General features: G+C 49.9%; 7 protein-coding genes across 7 annotated transcripts; 3 read left to right on the top strand and 4 right to left on the bottom strand.

The window, feature by feature from the left end:
* Positions 1-2,259: 2,259 nt before the first annotated feature.
* On the top strand, positions 2,260-4,248 carry ATNIH1004_008584 (uncharacterized protein; the record flags this gene model as incomplete). Its single annotated transcript, XM_033573191.1, has 1 exon — positions 2,260-4,248. The coding sequence occupies one exon, from the start codon at positions 2,260-2,262 to the stop codon at positions 4,246-4,248; it is 1,989 nt and encodes a 662-aa protein (XP_033423743.1).
* Positions 4,249-5,998: 1,750 nt separating this feature from the next.
* ATNIH1004_008583 (putative checkpoint protein kinase (SldA)) lies at positions 5,999-9,886 on the bottom strand (the record flags this gene model as incomplete). Its single annotated transcript, XM_033573190.1, has 4 exons — positions 5,999-7,872; positions 7,945-8,289; positions 8,356-8,788; positions 8,894-9,886. 4 exons carry the CDS (start codon positions 9,884-9,886, stop codon positions 5,999-6,001), a joined length of 3,645 nt encoding a protein of 1,214 aa, XP_033423742.1.
* Positions 9,887-10,574: 688 nt separating this feature from the next.
* On the top strand, positions 10,575-12,432 carry ATNIH1004_008582 (DNA-(apurinic or apyrimidinic site) lyase APN1; the record flags this gene model as incomplete). The annotated part of the gene is made up of 5 exons (XM_033573189.1): positions 10,575-10,986; positions 11,057-11,093; positions 11,150-11,269; positions 11,339-11,473; positions 11,526-12,432. The coding sequence occupies 5 exons, from the start codon at positions 10,575-10,577 to the stop codon at positions 12,430-12,432; spliced, it is 1,611 nt and encodes a 536-aa protein (XP_033423741.1).
* Positions 12,433-13,119: 687 nt separating this feature from the next.
* CAS42 (putative nucleotide-sugar transporter) lies at positions 13,120-14,997 on the bottom strand (the record flags this gene model as incomplete). The annotated part of the gene is made up of 2 exons (XM_033573188.1): positions 13,120-14,469; positions 14,536-14,997. 2 exons carry the CDS (start codon positions 14,995-14,997, stop codon positions 13,120-13,122), a joined length of 1,812 nt encoding a protein of 603 aa, XP_033423740.1.
* A 2,087-nt stretch (positions 14,998-17,084) lies between these two features.
* ATNIH1004_008580 (anticodon-binding domain-containing protein) lies at positions 17,085-18,084 on the bottom strand (the record flags this gene model as incomplete). Its single annotated transcript, XM_033573187.1, has 3 exons — positions 17,085-17,231; positions 17,332-17,827; positions 17,954-18,084. The coding sequence occupies 3 exons, from the start codon at positions 18,082-18,084 to the stop codon at positions 17,085-17,087; spliced, it is 774 nt and encodes a 257-aa protein (XP_033423739.1).
* An 861-nt stretch (positions 18,085-18,945) lies between these two features.
* GND1 (NADP(+)-dependent, decarboxylating phosphogluconate dehydrogenase) lies at positions 18,946-21,001 on the bottom strand (the record flags this gene model as incomplete). The annotated part of the gene is made up of 5 exons (XM_033573186.1): positions 18,946-19,386; positions 19,462-19,890; positions 19,962-20,413; positions 20,481-20,668; positions 20,985-21,001. 5 exons carry the CDS (start codon positions 20,999-21,001, stop codon positions 18,946-18,948), a joined length of 1,527 nt encoding a protein of 508 aa, XP_033423738.1.
* Positions 21,002-22,341: 1,340 nt separating this feature from the next.
* ATNIH1004_008578 (RNP domain protein) lies at positions 22,342-23,490 on the top strand (the record flags this gene model as incomplete). Its single annotated transcript, XM_033573185.1, has 1 exon — positions 22,342-23,490. The coding sequence occupies one exon, from the start codon at positions 22,342-22,344 to the stop codon at positions 23,488-23,490; it is 1,149 nt and encodes a 382-aa protein (XP_033423737.1).
* Between the last annotated feature and the right edge of the window lie 565 nt (positions 23,491-24,055).

The raw sequence follows: 24,055 nt of genomic DNA, 5'->3' as shown, positions 1-24,055 counted from the left end.
GAAAGAAACCTGAACAAAGCCTTTTTTCACTTGGACCAGGACGTTCCTTGGATGGCGCGCGGTCCTTATTTTGACGTCCGGATATGCTATTTGAAAGATGGCCGAGTGTCGACCGTTGATTTGAGTGATATCACATCTGGGTCGCCGACGAGGCTTTCCTCGGTGGCCGTCTTGCCCACCGACTGGGCGGTTAAGTCGCGTTTGCTCATCCCTACTATAAGTACGTGGTAGCACTAATGCATGCCCAGCGTCCACCTTGGTTCGTCCGTGACATAGTGGGGAACGTTTCTGCAAGAGACTGGAGTTCGAACTTTTCGAAACCACTTCCCTCCTTCCGTACGTGCTACTAGGGGAGACCTCAGTGGCTCGACCACTGGTATGATCCTGTTAAATTTTTCCCAGCCACCGACTTGATCACACGGTCATCAAGGTTCAACCAACTGACGAAGAGTCCTCAAGAGCCTACCTGATTGTCTTCCATGTAGATCAGTTGAATCCGTATGAACTGGGAGAGAGGTATGGCATATGATGTTCTGATAGGCTTCTATCCGCTCTCAACGTTTCATATTATTTATCGAATAGGAAAAAAGGGTTGAAAGGACAAACGATGATAGGATTTTTCACCTACACTCCGAATGGGCCGACGCGGTTTTTTTTTTTTTTTTTTTTGCCTCCAACGAAGGATATTGCGTATTAAATCGATTCGCTAGTGCTCTGCAGTGCATCCTTTTTCGCGTACCTTTGCGGCAGGTGGAAGATCAAGCAAGCAGCTTTGTGAGGACTTCCCTATCGTACCTAGTACCTAGTTTTGGAAGTGGGACCTAGGAGCGCTGTGCAGCTTGTACTCGAGGCCGTAAGAGTGAATGACTCCATCGGGACCAACGCCATTTGTCGACCGTTTTCTAGCTCCTGAGGCCTCGTTGGGCGGCGCAATGAGGTGGTTTAGACTGACCACGACCAACCTCCAGCATTTAGATGGTCCCGAATATTTCTACTAATGCGATGGGTGCACTGTTTTTAGAAATGGGAGAAAAAATAAAATAAAAATAAAATGAAATTAATCAAACGAAGATAGACTGGAGTGATGCCGGGTCCTGCCCAACAGCAATTCTCCGCATTCCACAGCAAGCGGGTTTACTTATTATTCCATGTGATTTTGTTCTGTTTGATTGTCCTCGGGGGGATACGATTGGGTTCAATCAATTTGGTGATTTTATTTATTTATTATTTTTCATCTGTTGCATTCCTTATGGTGAGTATGAGATGCACCTCTTGGGGCTCTCTACTGCAGTATATACGGAGCACTTCTCACGGGCCTGTAAAGCTGTCAGTTTGGAATCTCTCGGACGGACCGCTAATACGCACTAGACCTCGTGCGAATTAATTGATTAATTGATCTGTTCCGACTTCCCTGACGTGGTGATTATCCATATTAATTTCGGGCAGTGGAGCCCCCCAACTTAGGCTTGTGCTGGCAATAGCAGTTAGGCTCGACCCTTCCCCTCTTGGCTGATCCTCCCAGCCCTTTTCTCTCAACTCTTCTTCTCCTTCACCCTTGCTTGCCTGCTTTCTCTCCCTTCCCCCTTCACCCCACCTTTGCACGGCCACGGCCGCTATCTCGCGCGTGGTTCGTAGATTCCGTCCTTTCTTCCCTTTTTCCCTTTTCTTTTGTGTTGGTCTGGCGTTTTTGTGTGTCAATGTCGGCTTCCCTCTATACTTGCTCCAAGCGCCGGAACCGTTCGATGTGATACCGCCTCAAAGTATATCAATCGCATATCGCATCGGCATTCACACAAATTCGGTCGCTGTCTCTCCGACCACTCACACCTGGACGAGCTCTATTTCCTTTTTTGTTGTTGTTTTTGTTTTTAAGTTACGATTTACGACTTCCCCCTTTACGCGCCTCCCCAGTCGACCTAATTGGACATTGGTCGACGACGCCTACACCATTAACGCAAAAAACAAGAATTATTTCCCTGGGGACCCTACCGTTCTCCCAAGGCGTCACTATCACGGAAGAAAGGGTACGCAGTCAATTGGGGTTAGACGACTGGTGTGCGACGGGGGAATATCCGATTCCGTGCTGCCCCCGGACCGGACACTTAACGAAACGCGCACGAGGCTCACAACTGGCGAAATGGTACTGGAATAGAGGATCGTTCTTCATCTGTTACGCGGAACGACCCCTCGGAGATCCTCGACTTTGTTTCCTAGTTTGATTTATACCTTCGGTGGTCGAGAACGGGACAACGTATAACCATGGCGTATCGACAAGGAGGGTTCTCACGCACGTTGCCAAAAAACTTCACCTTCCCCTCGGCAAGCATGGGGGAACCGAGAACTCCTGAACGCGCCTCAGTTCGCTTGGACGTCCCGCCCCCACCCCCTCGCCATTCCAGCTGCCGCTTGCGCAGGTCCCGTGTGCGCTCAGGGACCGACGTTTTTGCGTATGCCGAATATGATCTCAGCATGTTTCATTCCAGACAATCCGACATCCCCTTACCCTCTATTGAATTTCCTCCTGGTGATGCTTCAACTGTTCGGCCTCCCCTGGTGATGCCTGCCGACAGTGACCGCTTCTTAGCCCCTCCCCGGGATCGTGTGGCCCTCAAGACCCCACCTGCACAGATCCGCGAAGACCCCATCGAGCCAAGATCCACCGGAACTTGGTCTACGGAAGATCCCCAAATCCTGGGGGGAACGATCGAGCGTCCGGCTTCCGCCTGTTCGAATGCTTCTGACTCCTCGGTCTCGTCAATTGAAACTTTTGCTTCGCGGCGTTCACTTGGTGGAAGCTGTACCAGTATGGAGAGTGATTCCTATGATCCATTCTTCCATCTTGAGATCCATCCAAAACCGGTCGTGGAATCCCCATTGCTGAAGAGTCAGCGGAGTAAATCGCGCATGCTCCCCGGGAAAGAACGGTGGACAATGGACATGGACAATCATCTTTGGAATACCTACCAACTGTACCTCCAAAATCCTACCATTACCCCGTTCAAAATGACGCCGGGGAGTATCCCACCACTGGGAGTGACTCACCGAGTAGCGCGAGACGCGAAGAGAACCTGGGAAAAGAGACCTCTTCTATTGACGAAACGGTTGCCGTCTAGTTTGCAACAGTGCCGGAGTGGTGACTCTACGCCAACCCAAAAAGCCAACCCGGCAAAGCCACTCTGGCCTAGATCGGAGGCCTCAACCAGGCGGAGACTGAAGTTGCTATGCAAAAGGAAGTTCTCTATCGCCCCTCATTATCAGAGAATAATGCAATCCCGGAGTCCAACACCTGCCCTCGATTTGTTCTCTCACCCGTCCTATGAGTCGTCGCATGTCGAGGTTTCTGGCGGTAGCTCGGCGGCTTATGCGACACGTGATTTGGGCGTCTCCCTTGTCTCCAGCTCGGTTCCCGGTCCCCTGTCTCAGCTTGCCATGGAGTTTACTTCTCCCCAAGAGACAAACAGTGAGTGGTTCAACAAGCTTGTGCCTCGTGAACCGTCTAAGGTGGTCGAACCCTTTGCGAAAAGGCCGTTCAGTTTCGATGAACGGGAGATGGCGCCTCGTCTTGGGTCTCCGTTCACATACAATACATGGGCACCAATTAATTCAAGGAAGAGAGCCAATCGCCATACACCTAGAGTTCGACGCGAAACAATTCATGTTACCGGCTCACGGTTGCAGTCTCCTCCCCGCATGGATGTATTTTCCGGTATGAAAAACAGCAGTCTCACTCCTAACCAGGAATCTAGTGTTCAATCACCTCGCGAACAAGATACACATCGTCATCTAGAAGAGCTATTCCGCCAAGGCAAGATAAATGATATGGGCCAGCGTCGCGTGCGGATTAGGACCCGTGGAGCCACGACAAGCTCCGTCAGTCCGAAGGGGTTGGATCAGCTCTTTTCTCCACCATTGTCTTCTCGAAATGAAGAGACTACCGCGATAGGAAAGCCTGTGGTTGATCCTTTGCGGAATCTTGCGGGCGAAAATGTAAAACGTCTCGGCTCACCATTTAAAGTGGAAGCCTTCAAGCGTTCTGGATCTTCGTCCCGGTTCATTCGACATGTAGCGTCACGCTCAGAGCCATTTTCAAGAGAGTTGCTATCTCAAATTAGACCGACGAATCTAGATGCGCGGCCAAGGGTTCAAGACATGATGCATCTGCCGTCATACGACCCTACCGAGAAAGGCATCTCTGATGCGGAGCGAATTCGGAGACAGATATTAAACCTGTCCCACACAAGGCAATAAATGTGCCATGGAAGCCACGAAGCAAGCAGCAGACAGGGATCCGCACTGAAAAATCTGTTCTCAATATGGTGCCGACCTCATTTGAATATGTTGCTAATGACCTGGATGATTTACTGCGACCTTGGTTTCAATGTCCATGAAGAATAATGAATGACAGAAATGGTATTGACGACATTGACGACATTTAAGAGAAAAAAAAAAAAAACAAAACCCCTTACACACAAAAAGACAGCACGACAACAAAGAAAACCAGGATGTTTCCCACTCTAAGCAGATGTGTTACATCATTCCAAGAAAAACAAACAAACCAAAAAAGTCGAGTGATTTTGCATCCAAACGCAATCTGGGCTATGTTCCCAGTATTTTCCATATTGGGCCATGAACATGGCTGAATATTATTTGGAGTTGGCAAAACTTTACTCATTGCTTCGATTAACATTTTTATTACTCTTATCTTACTCTTACATTCTCAACCTCCACTCTTTACTTTCCTCTTTCTTATCAACCAAATCAGCATTGGATATTGATCTGGCTTGCATAAACAACCATCCAGAATAGCACGAACCGATAAGGTAGACTGACAATACTGTTTTCTGGTTGGGCTAATGGATCATCCATATGCCGCTGTTGGTTTCTAGTCCAGACGACACAATCTTTGAATTCTCATTTCCTTTCCTGTCTACCGAATCCCATTCACTCTTTGAAACAACTCATACAACATCGACACAAATGCTCGAGCCAAAAAGGCAAAAAAAAAAAAAAAAAAAAATCTATCGATATCTTACAATCCTTTATTTTCTTCTATATTATCAATTGGAATTGGAACTCTCTCAATACCCAGAATCATTATATTGTTGATTTGTTTGATGATGAACCATGTTTGCCATCTTTTCTTTTTCTTTCCGGATGCATGATGATTGGAATGGAGAGACGCCGGTATTGAATGAAACGACTTATAGATGAAATGATGATGATGCTGCTCAGCAACGTTCATGAAAGCGTTTACAGCCATTGCAGCGTTCAGTCCCAGTCTGAATTTTACCTCCATGACTGCTTTTATTCTACTGTTATCAAGTCTTGCATAAGTCGGACGTTCAACTTTTTATACTACAATTTATCTCAGTCAATCTCTTACTGGATCACTGCTGGTGGTTCCTATATTCTTCATATCCTTTATGATCTACAGTGCTAGGTTTTGTATTCGTTAGATGAAGATGATAAGATCCATATTTGTATTGATGACTAGTATGACATAGTGGTCCGTGGCAAATCTTGATGTATTTTGTTTTGTTTTCCTTTGATTAGATTTGATGAATCCAAAGCAGTGATCCTTCAGGGAGTTGACACCGATATAAGCTCTGTATTGAATTCACTTCTGTAGGATGAGAAGACAAGATTGAACTAGTACCACCTACGTTTGTAATTGTGAGCAATATGATACTAATATAGGCAAAAAAAAAAAGAAAAAGAAAAATCCTCAAGACACAGAAATCCCATATGAAGACATAATTCAATATGTCCAAGAAAAAGATATAGAATAAGTACGTACACAACAGAAAGAAGCAAGTGTGCAATCATATTCCATCTCAAAACCAAAACGCCACGCTGCAGGAGCTAAGGAAGGGGGTATTTATTGGTGGTGTCGTGATGCATCGTGAAGTAGGAAAGCGAATTTATTACGAGTGAAGAATATGACAAAAGCAAAAAAGACAAAAGAAAGGAAGAAGGAGGAAAGAAGATGAGCTGCATGCTAACACTTCTCCATTCTTTTCTTCCTTTCAGAAAATATAGCCTCCAATTTTCGGATCTGAAGACCAAGACCCTTTTTCTCGGCATTGACGAGCAACCAGGCTTCCATTTTCTCCCGGACATATCGCATAGAGTTCGGCACTGGGAGATGGTGGGTGCTTTCGTCTGCGATAATGCCATCGATAGGGGTATCACGTTCCATCTGGACCCAGCGATCAGCGAAGGGGTTCAACAGCAGATCGAAGACGTCGTTCCAGATTTCGCGCTCCCAGTACCGTTTCAGCGTTTCGCGGATGCGATATATTCTCGTAGTGGTGGTGGTGCTATGGCCGTTGGGGTAAGACGGAGGGCCCTCGCTTGTTTGGATTGGCGTTGACTCGAGGTACTTGCCAAAGAGCATGATATGCACGGTACCCGCAATGCCGTAGAGATCGATCTGGTGAGTCCATGGTCGCATCTCGCGGATTTCATTACATTCGTGTTTTCCAGTCTCCCAGTCCGCAATGAATTGGACGGAGGGCAGGAAGGCACGCATGTCAATTGCGCGGCCAAAATCAATCAAGGAAAGCCCCTTAGAACGCCAGCCGTGAAAGCCTCGAGGAGAGTAATGAACCTCGCGTGGGTCGGAGTATTTCTCATTATTGTCCAGGTCAATAAGCGAGGCAGGTGTAGTCGATTTTTCGTCTAGCCGCACAAGACAGTTGTCGGCCTTGATGTCTCCATGTAAGATGCCACATGCGTGAAGAGCTTCGACCGTTCGGAATAGTTCAATAGTGAAGAACATAGCAAGGGCTTCATCCAACCCGCTTTCGGCGGTAGCGTTGGCTGTAAGCGGCTCGTTGCGGACGAGATTGACAAGATCTAACAACGTCCCTTGGCTACGGTAGTCTTCAACCAGAATGCTTTCTCCTTTGAAGACGTGAAGCTCGTGGACACGAATGATACTTTCGGCAGCGCGGGACAGCTCTGGCACCTGGCTAACTCGTTCGTGTGCGGATCTGATCATGTAAAACTCCCAAGGATTGGGGGGTCCAACTTCCAGTTTAAGTGCTTCAAATCCATAGCGGGACGCGTTTCGCTTGGTTAGCTTGCTGCCATTCGTCGAGTGGGAGTCTTGGGTATCGTCGTCCATGTGTTCATTCTCCGAATCAGACGATAGGTTGTCAATACTTTCCGCAAAGTAGACTGGGGCGTAAGCACCGGCCCCCAGTTCTCTTCGAATGATATAGCTTCGCTCTGCACCAGGGAGATCGAGGATTGGCACATCAAATGATGCTCCGTCACCACTTCTAGGACGCTTGACATGGGTTTTCATGAACTTTTGGATGTCAGAAGCATAGTGTGTCTCTATTTCCGTAGAGCGATGATACCCAGCAAATGAAGCAAGGGCTGGGTTCAAAGAACGAGAAAGAATGGCGTCCCGAATGCATTTGCTTGTGGGATTGCACTGCGGGTCCGTGATGATAGTCGACTGTTCGTTATTATCTCTCAATGGGAAAGTGAGCTTCGGGCCGGATTGCGTTTTGATTGCCGTTGGGCTCAGCGTCATGTCTTCGGGCAAGCAGCCAAGGCTTATCGTGTGATGCGGTGTCTCCGTAGCTAGTGGAGTTGCCAGAAGGTCAATATGAGGCGTTTCGGGATGCATCGGCTTGGATGGAGTCTTCGCATTGTAGATCTGGCTTCTGGCAGCCGTCATTGAAGCCAGGGAATGCTCCGTCTGTTCGACGATGGGGGTCATGAAAGGCAAACGGTTCTGGGCCATTACTGCAGGATCTCGATAAGTACCGTAGGGTGGATTGTAATCATCGGGCATTTGGGGAACAAATTTTCCTCGCATCTCGTTGGATATGTCTCCGTCATCTTGCTCATCCTCAGCTATGCCACACTCAGCTGTTAAATCAGCTGATAATACGTTCTCTGAATCAAGATGGTCTAGGCTGGGAATACCTTTCCTAGGCGAAAACTCGGTCCATTCTCCTTCGACAACACTTTCGGCCTGCGTGTCATCAAAGCCATCCTCATCGAAAGACTTGTGGAAGGTGGTGGTCTCATCGTCCCCGAAATCGCTTGAAGCAATTGATATCCGTCCAGTTACAGTACTTTCTCCAGCACTCGTGTAGCCATCATCCTCAAAATCGCTGCTTTCAGCAGCCTCCGCCTCCGCCCTTAGAGGCTGATTGAAGATGCTGTAAATCTCGTCTGTGGCAGCTCGGGTATGCATAGTCATCGTTGGTTCAGAGGTGCTTTTACGTCGAATCTTGTTCCCAGTCGGCGAGTCAAACTTCATTTTGACTGAAGAGCTGGTCAGTGCCTTTGGCCGACGAAAACCTAGCAAAGTCGTGCGAATGTGCTACTCACCAGTTTGCGTCTCTCCGCGAACTTCACGAAATTTCCACTTCCGTGCTTTTCCAGTCTTTCCCTCATTGGTTCCATCGAGGTCTGTAACAGGGTGCGGTGCTGAAGTATCCGGGTCCTTGATGATCAATTTTTGATTGAATTCTTCCGGTAAGTCCCTATTAAGCCTATGATCAATGATGTTCTCGTTCCCTGATATCTGCTTGAGAGGTTCTTTCTGCGAACGCCAGTTCATGTCCATCCAGCCACGGCTCATGGCCCTGAGCTCTTCAAAGCTGACCTCCTTGTTGGGGTTCGTATAGTCGGGATATACTGCATCAAGATTGACGAAAACACGCTCTCGGCGCCCTGTACGGGGGTTTATTGCCTCTCTTACACGATGTTCTGGAACATGCTTCGATTGCTCTGCATCTTTGGTTTGTAAACTTGAGTTTGACTGAATACATTAAATCGTAACCAAATCCAGGTTCATGCCACCCATTAGTCCTGTGATCGTAAATATATGGAATTCAGAAAACAGCAGGTATATGCCTGTACTTACCTCGTCTCTGAAAATTGTCATTTTTTGTGCCGGTCCGTCTTTCTTTCCTGCCTTCAAAGTTTCTCCCGCCCATGGCTTTGCCTCTACTTTGTTCTCCTTTCGTCGTTCATGCAATGACCCGATGCTCTCCCAGCCCTTGGTCGGTCCTGCTACGGCGGGTGGACTTGCCGAGGAATCAGTATCCGAAAAGATCGCCATCTTTGGTTTGCCCGACTTCATTTTTGCAGGTCCCCTCGCACCAGGGGATGGCCGCTGTACTTGTGAATCTGCTGATGCCGGTGTGACTGAAGAAAACGGATCTACTTTGGCAGCCAATGCTGGACGCACCGCGGGTAATGCAGGGGAAGACGGACCGTTGTCATGAGACTTCAATTCGTAGCGCTGTTGAAATTCGCTGTATTTGCGTACAAGGCGCTCCACTGGTCGTGCCTCCCGGTCCATCCCAAGCCTGTACACTTCATCTGCCTGTGTCCATCGCCCTGCACCTTCGAGCCAAGCTGCGAATTCCTCATAGAAAAGCGCAAGTCCCTCTCCAATATGGTGCCGCGCCAAAAAGGCAAACGTTTCCCGTGGAGAGTCAGAAAAAAGTCGAATATAGTGAAGCCACAGACGCAGGTAACGAGGATCGTTCTTGTAGTGATTTGACGACAGGAATGATTTCACCGCACGTTCCAGTAACAGGAGAAGGCCCGACTCCGGGGTTGCTTGGGCCGACGGATATGCATTTAGTGTCCATTTTACATAGCGGTCGTATATATCAAGCGGATCGTCCGACTCTCCTATGGTTTTCAACTCAGCCTCGTAATCTTGTCGGATGGCATCGTTCATCGTCCTCGTGTCGTTAGGGGATGGGGCTGCAAGCTTGTCCGTGGTGTCTCGCGGAGAAAAGATACGAGCTAACTCCCTCGCAGATCGGCCACCAGGTAATGATTGGATGTTTTCCTTCTGTGTCTCGATGATATCAAAGTCGATGAGGTCTTCGTTGGCCGCCATAGCGGCGATGGTTGATGGCGATAGCGCCCGAACACCCGGAATGATCCTGGTGATATATAGCCGGTGTCGTAGAAAGCGAGATTAGCTTGTATAAATAGAGAACTTAGCCAGAGCACAGTGTCGACAGTCGTGGTGGTAGTCGTCAAAGAATGTCGAGGATTGACGGAAGGTGGAGATTCTTTTCTAGCCGAGTTTATCGATAAACAAGCGGCCCTGGTTGCCCAGGTTACGTATCACGTGCGCTATTTCCGATAAGCGACTCCATCCCGTGACGGCAGTTCTCAAAGAATGTCAAATCCAGACAGAATATACGCCCAGGAACACTTCCCCTGCAGCTTCATTGGTGGTAGAAGGTTCAGAGATACTGGTGTTAAGCGTGGGCTTCAAACAACTGCACCGCCACGTGTTATTGTCGATGTCGAATTGAACAGTGCGCCAATCGGGCTCGACTAGCTTTGCCATCTTCATCTTCAACTTCCAGGACAAGAAAGACACTGAGTTTATGCTCTAGAAAGGGACTCGATACCCTCTAGGTTCAAGACCGCTCAAGTCTCCAATTACTCTACGTATAGAATGCACCGTTGAGACTCATGATTTTACCTCTACATAAGCCAGCGCTGGACCACATTTACATCTCTTTAAACTCTCAATCGCATTAAACACAACCAACAAAGCCAATTATCCTCCTATGCCTCCACGTGGAACGCGTAGGGCAACCTCTGGCGGTGCACCACGCTCGCAGCCAACAACCAGCCCAGGGAGCAATAAACGAAAATCCGAGGAGAGTGCTGTGCCGAGCTCCCCACCAAGAAAATCAAAGAAAGTGAAGTCGACAGATCAGCTGAAAACTGTAGCCTCTTCAGTTCTGACTGAATCCCACGGGACGGTCAAACAGGAAGTCGGAGAAGAAGAAAAGGAGGAGACCAAGGTATCCGTTCACGTTCAGTTGGAGCAAGGGCCGGATGAAAAGACAGCCGTGAAGGGAAAGGCTACGAAAAAGCAAAAAACGAAACTGGAAAAGAAGTCCGAGCACATGCCTCTGCGCTCGAGGACACAGGGACTGCGCATGCATGTGGGAGCGCATGTCAGCGCAGCCAAAGGTATGTCTTATCTGCAATGGTCCTGCCCTGTCCCTACCTACACAATCTCACGAATACATGCGTATGGCAGGCGTGTTTAACGCCGTATCCAATAGCACACACATCGGGTAAATAAACCCACCCAAATAATCTGGATTGCCCCCAAAGTTGATTATATTCTCAGTGGCAATGCTTTTGCACTCTTCCTTAAGTCACAGAGAAAATGGGATAACCCTCCACTACAAGACGACCACCGAGACCAGTTCCGTCGGCTTTGCCAGGAACAGAATTACGACGCAGCAAAGTAAGTTGAATCCTATTGACAACCATTTCAGACAACCTCCACATCAGACAATCGCTTACACGCTACTAGATACATCCTTCCTCACGGATCCTATCTAGTCAACCTAGCACAAGAAGACAAAGCTAAATCCAAGCAAGCATACGACTCATTCCTCGACGATCTCCGTCGCTGCGAAGCCCTAGGAATCAAACTATACAACTTCCAGTAAGTCCCAGCCGACCAACCAAGAATCTACACCAACCTAAGTCCATCCCAGCCCCGGCAGCGCAAACCAAAGCAGCCACTCCGACGCATTACGCCGACTCGCCAAAGCCCTAACCAACGCCCTCTCCGCCACGACAACGGTTATCCCCGTCCTCGAGACGATGTGCGGCCACGGCTCCACCATCGGCGGCCAACTGACTGAATTCCGAGACCTGCTGGCTATGATCCCACACGAACACCATCCCCGTATCGGCATCTGCATCGACACGTGCCACAGCTTCGCGGCCGGATACGATCTCGCCACCTCGACAGGGTTCCAAGACTTCATGAAAGAATTCGAAGACGTGATTGGGCTTCAGCATCTACGTGCTCTCCATCTCAACGACTCCAAGGCCCCCCGTGGCAGTAGACGGGATCTTCACGCGAATATTGGAACGGGGTTTCTTGGTCTCCGGGCATTTCATAATGTGATGAATGAATCTCGTTTCGAGGGTCTTCCTATGATTCTTGAAACGCCTATCGATCGACCTGAATCAAGTATCAAGAACCAAAAGGAGGAAGAGGATGACACTAGCGATGCTGACTCTAAAAAGAAAGCCACGAAGAAGCAGCCGAAGCGACCGGCTGGTGCGAAGCCTGCAATGGTGGCTGATCTCTCTGTCTGGGCAAAGGAGATCGAGCTTCTTGAATCATTGATCGGGATGGATCCTGAAGGTCCGGAGTTCCGTGCCCTCGAGAAGAAGTTGTCCGACGAAGGTAGAGAAGAGCGCGAAAAGCATCAGGAGCAATATGATCGAAAGCTGGAGAGTGAAAAGAAGAAGCAGACAAAAGGCCCGAGCAAAAAAGCGCAAAAGTCGTTATTGGAGATGATGAATGCACCCGGAAGGAAAGGGAAAGCGAGTCAGACAGCTACGGGCGATGGCAGTGAAGACGAAGGATGCCAGAGTCACTCGGAGTAGAAAAACGCTTCTAAATTGTCGTGGTGATCTACGTGCTCCTAGCTAATGAATATACCTGTACTGTTCCTCTAACCAGGACGTAGATTTCCACGCAGATATACGAGAAAACAGGCTTTATATGTATGCACCTATAAACTCTTGACTGACTGCTTGTTTAGTGAGAGTCATGTACCATCAACTCCATTGGAGTAGATCTAACGCTTGCAAGTCTGCCGACCCCAAGCAATATACATCTTCGCTATACATTAACAATGTCTCTTTTTCTTTTGGCGGGAAGTAAATGATTGCCAACTGTAATCCAAATGGGTATTTTGTGTGGAAGACCTTCAAGCGACCACAACTCAGGCTAAATGCCGAAAGATGCCATGCCACCCCCGTGTCAGATAATACAGACGGAAGATCCAGGATGCTTTTGATGGACCCCTTCTATAAAAGTCTGCGGCCCAATCTGCCATGGAAACACTGACGATAATCCTTTGTAGAAAATAGGAGGGCCATATAGTACTTGTGCTGGAAAACCAGTACATGTTGCTAGTCAAATGTCTCACAAGCGCCTTTTCTTGAGCTTGAGAGAAGAGACGTACAAATGTCAAGTAGCAAGGCAGAGTGGAGGGAGGAGACCGGATAAACCATGCCAGTGGTTTCTAGCACACAGAGGCGCCATGAGAAAAGGAGTAGGAATCCTGCCTACTGCCTTTCCCATCCGGCCCTCTCAGGAGAGGACTGTAAGTTACGGCCCGGGCTTGCACTCCGTCCTGTTTTAGGAAGCTCAGCTTCTGCAGAGAAAATAACGGGAGGAGCAGAGCGCAAAGGCGACGGTCCAGAGACCCGCGGAGACATCGATCGATCACCGGCGGCTAGATTTGTTGTGTTGATACTGAGCCCATGAATGTTGGTCGAACCGCTGGCCCGAACCCGGAACGACCGCCGATCGCCGCTTTCCAGGTCGTCCACGGGGGTAATGTTGACATTATCATCGGACTGCACCATACGGGTTTCTGGGTTATGTACCTGGTGGTATTCTCCCCGCTGTATCGGAATCAAGCCTTCGATCTCCGATTCTAGATCCGGGCTACGTTCCCACGAGCTGCTTCGTGCCTCGGCGCGCATTTTGGAGATCTTCATGTAATTGTAGGTGCCAATGCTCGCAATCGTGATAATTAAGCCCGAGATATTGACGATAGTGAGCTTATCATGGAACACGACCCCTGCTGCACTGATGGTGATCACTTCCTTAAAAATGCCACAGATGCTCAGGGTGACGACGGACGAGCGCTTCAGAAGGGCGAATTCCGAAGCAATCATACAAAACGCCAGCACGCCTGGAAAGATAAGAAGCAGAATGCCAGACAGACCGCCACGAGCATCGGCAAGGGTGACGAAGCCCGTTACGATCTCGGACGGGCCCTCTACCGCCAGAGCAATGATGAGCAGCGATACAAACATAATGGGGGTGAGGAAGAAGAGAGTTGAGAATGGATTGGCTGTCGCCGGATGGCGTAGAAGTAGGATCTGGGTCAAGCCCCATCGGAACCCTGAGAAGAAGGCTGAAGCGATGACCAAGACGAACCCGATCGCATTGAAGGCGGTCTCCCCGGCGACCATCATGATCACACCCAGGGTCATGGTGGCGATAATGACGATCAGCTTGACGGATGGAGTTTCCAGGTGGAAAAGAAAGGCGAAGAGGAGGACGAAGGCAAGAGCCGAAGATTTGCACATGGTGAGAAAGGTGAGGGAGATATATTTCAGCGACCTGTTACCGAGGCCAATGTCAAGCGAGGTCGCCGCGCCGCAGGGAACCAAGCGTGTGAAGTAGAAAAATTTGGTAAATAGCGGTGGTTTCGAGTCCACCCCCTCGGGCTGTCCGACGGGTGAGCTGGAGGGTGATGACGAAGCGACCGGCTGGGGACGTAGCGAAGGAATCAGGTAGAGGAGAATGGAGGCGAGAGTGAATTGGACGAGCATATGCAAGCTTGTGGTGAACAATGGAAAGGGAAACACGACCTCGTCATCATCGAACATCCATTTATTGTACTGGAGCAGCCAATTGGTCAGTCTCAAAAAGAAGAAAGGCATTTTTTGTACATTCAGGAAACTCACAATTGATATCGCCAACGAAAAGAAGTACCACAGTAGAATCAACCCGGTATTAATCAGGAGCTTCCTGATAATATCGCTATCCGCACCTCCCAGCGAAAATAGATCCTGTCGTGAGGACTTGACATCGGCGATCCGGGCATCCAATTGGCGGCGCTGCTTTCTTCTCCGGCGTCGTTGACGTCGTTGCTTCGCTGTGAGGCCTGTCTCCTCGTCGTCGTGAAGATCGTCATCGGAGCTGATGAAATCCATCTCGACGCTCTCTGCAATGGAGGAAAGGTCGGATGCATCGGCGTCCTCGGTACCTCCAGGCTTCTGGTCTTCCCGTTTATAATTGGGCCCATCGGCGACGGGGGTTCGGGAATGCTCATCCCTTTGGTCGGTCGAAGGAATTTGTGACGGGCCTCCAGCGCCCGTCAGGACGGAGCTCCGCCGTCGGTGGTGATTGCTCGACGGAGAGACCATGCTGGAAGAATGGATGGAATGGAAGGGTCGACAAAAAAAACAAAAGAAAAGGGTATCTATTCAGGACTACTATACTATGATCGAGTTGAGAAAGACCCCATCCGTAAAACAAAGGAAAAGAAAAGAGAAGAGAAGAGAAGAAAAGAAAAGAAAAGGAAAATTGGCGGGAAGAACCCCCGGGGCTCAACGGGCAAATCCAACTCAAAAGTTGGAGGGAGAAGGAGGAGGGGAGAAGGAGAGGAGAATGATGTCAAGGGAAGTGGAATGGAGGGAAAACCGGACAAATGAAAGCACACAGGAAATGGAAAAGGAAAGGAAAGGAAAGAATCCAGGACGAAAGGAGCAAGAATGGCCTGGGAGCTTCATGCAAGGGCGACCGATAGACGGCGCATTCGATTCCAGAATAGAAGAGAGAGGAGAAAGAAGAGGAGAGAAAAGGAGGACAAGAGAGAGACAGAGAGAGAGAGAGAGATGAAAGGATGAGACTAGACCCGACTGGATCTTGGCTGCTGACAGTTCGTGCCTGACCAAAGAATGGTTCTATACTATACTAACCATCAGGAATCATCAGATGAAGGTTCAATCAATCATCTGCAGGCAGAAGTTTTCCCTCGTCCATCTTCTCCTCTCTTATCCTAGTCTCCAGAGTCAGTCTGATCATGCGAAAGGGTCAGTTAACTAGTGAACTTTCTGGGCGATCCGGGGTCGATGCTGGTCTATTTGTCTCTTTCTAAGAACCAAGGGACATCTATCCCCCCAGAGAATCCCTCACAGAGAATCCCTCCATAGAACAAGGCGCTTGTTCATGACTTCATGCTTAAAGTGCTCCCATATTTCCAGTGCCAACGAGGCGATTTCATCTCACACCGACTCTTGGCGAGTGGACCCGGGATTTGATTCAATCCCACACCATCCATCCTAGCTGCATGGGTCCTCGTCTGCTTTTAGTACCTGCAGCTGCAGGATGTGGCCCTTTTTGGAAGATGTCATCGGCTCAAGTTGGTTCTCTGCGACTTTGTCGTCTTCCATGGCTCGTCGTCCATCGAGGTCTCATAACCTTGGTATCCGACGCTATCGGCACTTGGCACATTTGGTTGAACTCTGTGGACATGTTTAAAACGATGGGCGGCTCAGAAAGCTCTATGTGGGAATACGAGAGGGGGTTCTCACACAGTCTTCTACTCTAAGGGTCTGTCGCCGAAATCATCAACAATAACAATAATATCAATATCCTCTGTATGTCTGGATCAGTCCCGTTAAATCCGACCGACGGATGAGGCATCAGTATCCAAATATTGTACTGACAGCATTGTCCGCTGACCAAGGCCATCAGATCAAGGTAGGTCGCTTGTCATACACATGTTCCCCAGATGGTCCTACCTAGCAAAGTCGCCGAACTCATCGGCATCCTCGAAGAGACTCGAGGATTCGACTGACCGACCTCCTAAGAAGTGGTCTGCTGTAGAGCCCGAGACCCAAGACAGTTCACTACGTATCGATCGGTCGAATGGTTATTCGTAAACAGTGTTCACACAACGGGCAAGAAGAATCAAAGAGGGTCATCATAATGGTCATCTGGTTTCTAAAGCGTAAAATTTAATGGATGAGGTTCACTCCAACCCATCCATCCATCCATCGCTTTCGATGCGTTGCCCCTGGATGAGGTAGATATACAGCAATAACCCATGTACTATCCACGCCACCAACTCCTGCATCGCGTCTGGTCGCTTGATTCTCCCCAGAGAGACAACAAAACAAAAGAGGAATAGAAGATATGAGGATATGAGGATATGAAGATATGAGGATATGAGAGAGACAAATAAAATAGAAAAAAAATTCGCCGATTCATTGCATGTTGCATCTATCACATCACCCGATTCAATTATATCGCTTACTGTCTCGCGGTGCGCCCCTTCCTTTCAGCTCCAGCCGCATCGAGATTGGTTCAATATACCGGGCACCCAGCTAGGGAGCCGCCTTTCTCCTTTCATCCTGTCATAAATGGGCGCTGATAGATAGATGTTTTCCACTCGACCTACACAAGAGCTCGTGTGCGGATGGAGCGGAGGAGATATGAAAAGCACGGCTCAACCTCCCTTCCTTTGTCCAGCAGCGCCAGGCCCTGGAGACAACAAGTTGGTGTTATTGGCAGTGGAGTTTCGCGAAAAAGCATCAGTGGAGGAAATGGTGGCACTGTCATTACGCAGTTCCATCTTCATACGCTCCATTTCAAGCTGTCGAGTTTCAACGCCGATGATCAGCATTCCTCGCTTTAAAAAAACTCCCATGGGGTTCAAGCATAGTATGGAAAAACAAGGGCTGGTTTTTACGTACCACCTTGCGCACTCGAGCAAGAGCAGCGGTATCACCCGCCACCAGCGACCGGCAATCATCTACACGGTACGGAGGTGCGATGGTGACTGCGTCTGCTACGACGATGCTAGTTCTGTCCCACCTGGCCGGCATTGTGCGACTGAACGCATCGAACAACTTCTGGGCCTCCCGAGTAACACCTTTACCACGGCGCGCCTCGTTCTCTTGTAACTTGCTGACAGCGTTGGCCTCTCGCGTCTTCAAGGCACGGATATCAAGCGCGTGTACCGGAGGGACCGCATCGGAGAAAGATGGTCCCTCGGGGGTGCCAGTCGACGGGGCAAGAGTAAGAAGTTGGAAGGACTGTATACGCGACACCGGGATGACGTGGTAATCGCCTGTCTGCACCTGTTTCCCGTCGGCGGTATTGATAGCAACAAGGTTGGTGATGGGACAAGCGGTGAACAAGGTTCCTTCAATCGTAGACACAGCGGGAGCTGCTGTGCTGATGCGAACACTGGTAGGGAGACACAAAGAGTTAGCGATATCCAACAATAAGCGGTACTCGTGAAAGGTGCCCCGAGTTTTCTCTTATAATTGACACTCCACGTCGCTGCAGGACTCAAGGACGGTAACAACTTACCGTGCACCAATTGCACCGCTCAGCGCGACTTCCAAAGGTACCATGGCTCCGGCCATTCCCTGATTCGCAGCACTGGAGGTTCCCTGTGCAGGCGCTCTGACTCCTGAATTCTGACGCTTGTTGTCTGCCATAACACCGTCTCCCAAGTCGAGGATCCCTCAATCTCCCCTTGCGAACCAAGAAAGGCTGGGACCTGATCGATCGATACGTGAGCGCTTAAACGTACCAAGAGGGAGGAGATCGAAGAACAAACACACAAGGTGCTTTTCGTACTCGCGCGCCAGTAGTCCCGGTCGAAATAGCAGAACCAGTTCGGTGCTCAAAACCTAAGATATCCGGCTCCAAGCCTTGTCGGATCTACTTTCGTTCGTAACTATGATAGAGGACTCGAACCCGAGTCACGCAAAGTGGGACGTAGCGGGAAACCGGAGCTAAGGAGCGACGGAAATGGCAGCCAAAAGGGAGACAAACAAGAGGCAGGACAGAAAAGAAAATGGTCCGAAGCAAAGGCAGCCAAGCAGACGACAAAAAGTCTACCCGGACCGCTGGCCTGTAAATTGGGGAGCGGCAAATCGGCGATGGTATGTCGAAGGAAGAGAGAACGTTGTCTGGAAGGTCGGCGCCGCATGGATCAATTCACGTTGGCGGCCAATAGGTCCCAAACCGGCTTAGCGCCATGTACAGTTGCTGCCTGCTTTTTCAGGTGTCTACACCGGCCCATTCCTGCGCAGATTCAAGGGCTCAGTCTGCTTATGCCCACCATCCACTGAACAACTAAAACACATTTCATTTCATACGTTCAGCGTAAATAAATAAAAAGGCTAAACCTGTCATCTAAGTACATTGGGAGGAACCCCTTTTAACAGTCTTTTGAGCGTCATCATTCTATATGCTCCAGGGAGTCTGTCCTGCTCAACTCTCAACTTCGCCATGTTCCACCATCGTTCCAGGGCGAGGCTCCACGTCCAGCGCATTGCATCGTATCCTTTGCTTTAAGCGATGTAGGTTGAGGCGGACACGTCACCGCCACGTCCAGTCCAGTTAACATGGATATCCTTGCCCTCGGGATAGTTTTCGTTGGCATACTCGGGCTTGACGCGGAAGGTGTGGGCACCGAAGTAGTCACGCTGAGCCTGCAGCAGGTTGGCGGGGAGGTCCCGAGTGCGGTATCCATCGTAGAAGCTGAGAGCAGTGCTGAAAGCAGGGCTAGGAATACCCCAAAGGGCAGCCTTGCTCACGACGTTCCTCCAGCCGTTCTGGGCCTTGTGGATGGCCTTATTGAAGAAGTCGTCGAACAGAAGGTTCTCGAGATCGGGGTTGGTACGGTAAGCATTGGTGATGTCCTTCAGAAAGACGGAGCGGATGATGCAACCACCACGCCACATGAGGGCGATGGAGGGCTTGTTCAGCTTCCACTTGTACTCCCTGGCGGCCTATACAGTTCGGATTTATCAGTAACCGCGTCCGCATTGGTGGCCGAAATGGTGCTTTGAAGAGAAATGACATACCTCCTGGATTAGCATGAAGCCCTGGGCGTAGGAAATGATCTTGGAGGCATATAGGGCCTGCTCCAGGTCATCAATGAAAGCCTGCTTGTCACCAGTGAACTGAGGAGTGGGGCCGCTAAGAAGGCTGCTGGCACGGATACGCTCGTCCTTCTGAGCACTCAGGCAACGAGCGAAGACAGCCTCACCGATCAAGGTGACAGGCATGCCGAGGTCAAGGGCATTGATGGCGGTCCACTTGCCGGTACCCTTCTGACCGGCCTTGTCAAGGATCTTCTCGACAAGAGGGGTGCCATCGTTGTCGTTGTACTTAAGGACATCGCGAGTGATCTCAATCAGGAAAGAGTCCAGAACACCCGTGTTCCACTTCTCAAAGACCTGGGCAATCTCGCTGACGGGCAACCCCAATCCCCGCTTGAGTATGTCATAAGCCTAATAGGGATGCGTCTGTCAGCGCGGGCCAAAACATATTACCACAAGGTGGCCACTGTAGTATTGCTTACCTCGCAAATGAGCTGCATGTCACCATACTCAATACCGTTGTGGACCATCTTGACGAAGTGGCCGGCACCCTCATCACCGACCCAGTCGCAGCAGGCCTCACCGTCGCTCTTAGCAGCAATGCTCTGAAAGATGTCCTTGATGTAGGGCCAAGCCTCCTCGTTACCACCGGGCATCAGGGAGGGGCCGTAACGGGCACCCTCTTCACCACCGGAGACACCACTGCCGACGAAGCGGATACCCTTCTCTGCGAGGTACTTGGTACGGCGGTTGCTGTCGGGGAAGTGGGAGTTACCGCCGTCAATGATGATATCGCCCTTCTCAAGGTAGGGCAGGAGGGACTCAATGAACTGGTCGACGGGCTTACCAGCCATGACCAGAAGCATGATACGGCGAGGGCGCTTCAGCTTGGCGCAGAACTCCTCGATGGAGTGGGCACCGACAATGGACTTGCCTAAAAAATGATTAGCCGCATTAGCTTTCTTCGTAATACCATCAGGGGAGAAGGCTCTCTATCTCACCCTTAGCCTCGTTGTCAAGGAAGCGGTCGACCTTGGAGGTTGTACGGTTGTAGGCGCAGACAGTGAAGCCGTGATCAGCAACGTTGAGGATCAAGTTCTGGCCCATAACGGCCAGACCGATGAGACCGAAATCAGCACTAGGCAAAGGACACGCCGGTGCGCCGACATTAATGCCGGCCAAACGGGCGCTAAAAGTCAGTTGTCAAACCCTAGTCAATAGCTGAGGGGAAGGGTTTTAGAAGTGGAGGAGAGGGAGAAGGATTGTGTGACGCTCAACCCGACCCAACGCAATAACGTGAGCAAGAAACACCCGAACGATCTTGGCAAAACCACCAGTAGCTTATATTTAACGATTTCTAAGGCAATGAAGGGTGGTAGGTAGGAGTATCACATCACAGCCTAGAAATCCCAGTGACAGTGAAAATGGAGGAGAGGAATATGAGGCGGGGATATGACGCAGGGTAGGGGAGGGGACTAAGATAAGTAATGGAATAGAACACTTACACAGCCTGGTCTGCCATGATGAATGAGTGCAGAGAGGAGGAAACTCAGGAACTTTTGCTTGACGAGGAGGTGTGAAGGTTTTGTACAGCAGAGAAGGCTGCCCCAAAAAAGTAGGATGGTGGACGAGGTTGAGAAGGTGAAAATGGAGGAGAGGAAAATAGAAGAGAGGAAAGGAGCGGAAGAAAATAGCAGAGAAGGAGCTTGAAAGATGTCACGGCTTACGGAACAACCCTCCGTCATCAACGGCGTGGGAGGGGCATTCAGGGAGCAGAGTCGTCCGGGTCCGGTGAGACCAACAGATTGCGGTGGTCGCGGACTTGTCCTACGTGCTTCAACTATTCATTGTTTATGGATCTAGGATTCTACTGTGGAGGATGTTCTTTACATGGAGGGAGGCTCTTTGATTGATCCTCCCTGAGAATGCTACAGTAATTGTCCGTCCATTGCAGCAGAAGACTGTCCTCTTCATGTCTCGGAGATGGCGGAGCCTAGTAACAAAGCTGGGACGCTGTTGATGGCGGGGCACTTGGAGGGGCAATGTTCGCAAGCAGAACCAGGAAAAGCCCGTGCTTTCGGTGAAGCAGATTTGGCTCTCAACCAGCGGTAATGGAGCGTCTCCACTACTAGTACCGTCATCATATGCCTACATCCGCCCGAGAAGAGGGCAAATCCCACGCGATGAAGAGCTTCTGCCAGAAAATTCCCTCTGATTATAATTTTCTCCGCCGATCACCCACGTTCTGGTCGGCAACTGCCTTTCCCAAAGAGGGCTAGAGTGGGGGTGGCTGTATTACATCACCATTAAATTCCGTTGGGGCTGGTGCCGGAGTAACCTGCTCCTTGAGGTTAGTCCAGACGCCGATGCCGACCGGAGGGATCATTATTGTTCCTGTATAGGGGAGCAGGTTTGCATTCAATGCAGGGTACGGTCACCGAGATGCGCCAGCCATGTCTTTTTTCTTCCTTCCTGCACTGCGCAATCATCGACAACCACAGTCATCCACCATCCCACATATCATCCCTCTCTTAGTGCGAAGCTCACCCCCGCACCATTTCGCAACAGCCTCGCCCAGAGGAGCTGCTAAAACTCCTTACATTGACTGGAGTTTCCCCGGCCCAGGAATTGGGCTTTTATACCGTATCCCAGTCTCCATACCTAGCGACACGAGGACATACCACGTTAATTTGGAGAATTAACATAGTTCATCCTCCATCTGTGGCTCGGAATCCTTTTCAGGCGTGACGTCTGGCGTATGACTGCTGCGTCAGTCAAGCCCTGAAGGTACGTGTCCGTTGCTAATCTGCACACGGCGCATCATATATCCATCGTCTCTATTCTTCGATCTTTCCGTTCATCATGTCGTTTCCGCCACCTCCAGGTTTGAAGCAAAACCCGTCGTCACTCCCTCCGCGACCACCACCGGCCAGTACGACTACATCGCCGGCATGCTTCCAGCCCGCATACTCAGCGGCGCCCTCGCATCCGTCCGGGGCCAGCAGTGGCTATGGTGGAAACGGGTCTCGGTCGAGCTACAATGCAGTTACTGCCTTCCAGCCTCGCACCGTAGTGTCGAATCAGCCACATCGTACCAGTAGCCCCATAGTGTCCGTTCCTCCCGTTTCGTCGGCGGGATACTCCACACCGACCACTGCAGGCTACGGCTCTTACTATTCTCAGCAATCACAGCAAATATATCAAGGTGGGGCTTCGTACTATGGGTCTGCCCAATACAATGATAACTCTTACGGTCCGTCCGTGCCTCAGATTCAGAATCCTTTCGGTTCTGGGCCTGACCAATCCAGCACCTACGGATCGCGTGGGAAAAATTACGGACGCAACGACTCTGGATTAGATCCTGAAACGGAAGCGCAGATTGCGCAATGGCAGAGTGCCTACGTCAGCAAGGAGGAAGCGCCGATTATGGGTAAGGTTCCCGGCCGTCGAGAAGGAAATTCGGCTATGCCAGGAGCTACCTCCAGCTCCAATACCCCCTCCGCCAGTACGCCCACAACGACGACTCCTGCATCCATGCCGGGGCGCCCTGAGCAAGCCCCCAAGACCGTGGCTCGTTCTGGCGGCGGCCAGAATTGGACCGATTCGACCCTTTTGGAATGGGATCCGGCACACTTCCGCCTTTTTGTTGGAAACCTCGCGGGCGAGGTCACCGATGACTCGTTGCTGAAGGCGTTCGCCAAATACACGTCAGTCCAGAAAGCGCGTGTGATCCGCGACAAACGGACACAGAAGAGCAAAGGGTACGGGTTTGTCAGTTTCAGCGATGGTGATGATTACTTCCGAGCGGCCCGAGAAATGCAAGGTAAATACATCGGCTCACATCCGGTCTTACTCCGCCGAGCCACTACTGAAGTGCGTCCGGTGTCCAATACGAAGAATGCAAGGAAACACGGTGGTGGCTCCGCAGGCGGTCAAGCTGGGGGGAAGGTGAAGAATGATGGCGTTAGGAAGCCGGGAAAAACAAAGGGCGGATTGAGGATCCTGGGCTAAAGGTTGTATATGGAATCAGCCTACCGTATTTTAATGACAGAACGTGCAGATCGAATAGAAGACTGCATGTACACGGAAGGGTAAGCTTGTCAAACATGTACGTCAGTAGATTCAAAAGCTCAGATAGAGTGTCGAAAGTATATGCAAGCCCAACCAGTCAAGAATATGATACACTTCCTCCCAAATCGACGCAGTCAAGTACAAACACGTATGGACAGATAGTAAACGCCATTTACTTTTCCAACTGCAACATCCAAAAAAGAAAAAGAAAGAAAAGGAAAGAAAGAGAAATAAGAGCATAAGATATAAACATCGTCACATAGATATGGTCATGCAATTTCATCAACCAACATGCAATATAGAGCAAAAACAAGTCCGTGGATAAATATATATACGGATATAAGTATAGATAAATATAAATAAATCGTCAACCATGTATAACACAGGAAACAAGGACTATGAAATTCAAGCCAGATCCAGTCCGGCTTGTTATCCGATGAGTGTAAGGTATAGATATATGCGTGTACGCAAGCGAGTAAAAATATCGATATTAAGCAATCAGTCA

This window comes from Aspergillus tanneri (genome assembly GCF_003426965.1).
Source record: "Aspergillus tanneri strain NIH1004 chromosome Unknown AapTan_6_pilon_pilon_pilon, whole genome shotgun sequence".
Taxonomy (NCBI): domain Eukaryota; kingdom Fungi; phylum Ascomycota; class Eurotiomycetes; order Eurotiales; family Aspergillaceae; genus Aspergillus; species Aspergillus tanneri.
This window is presented reverse-complemented; position numbering and strand designations above follow the sequence as displayed.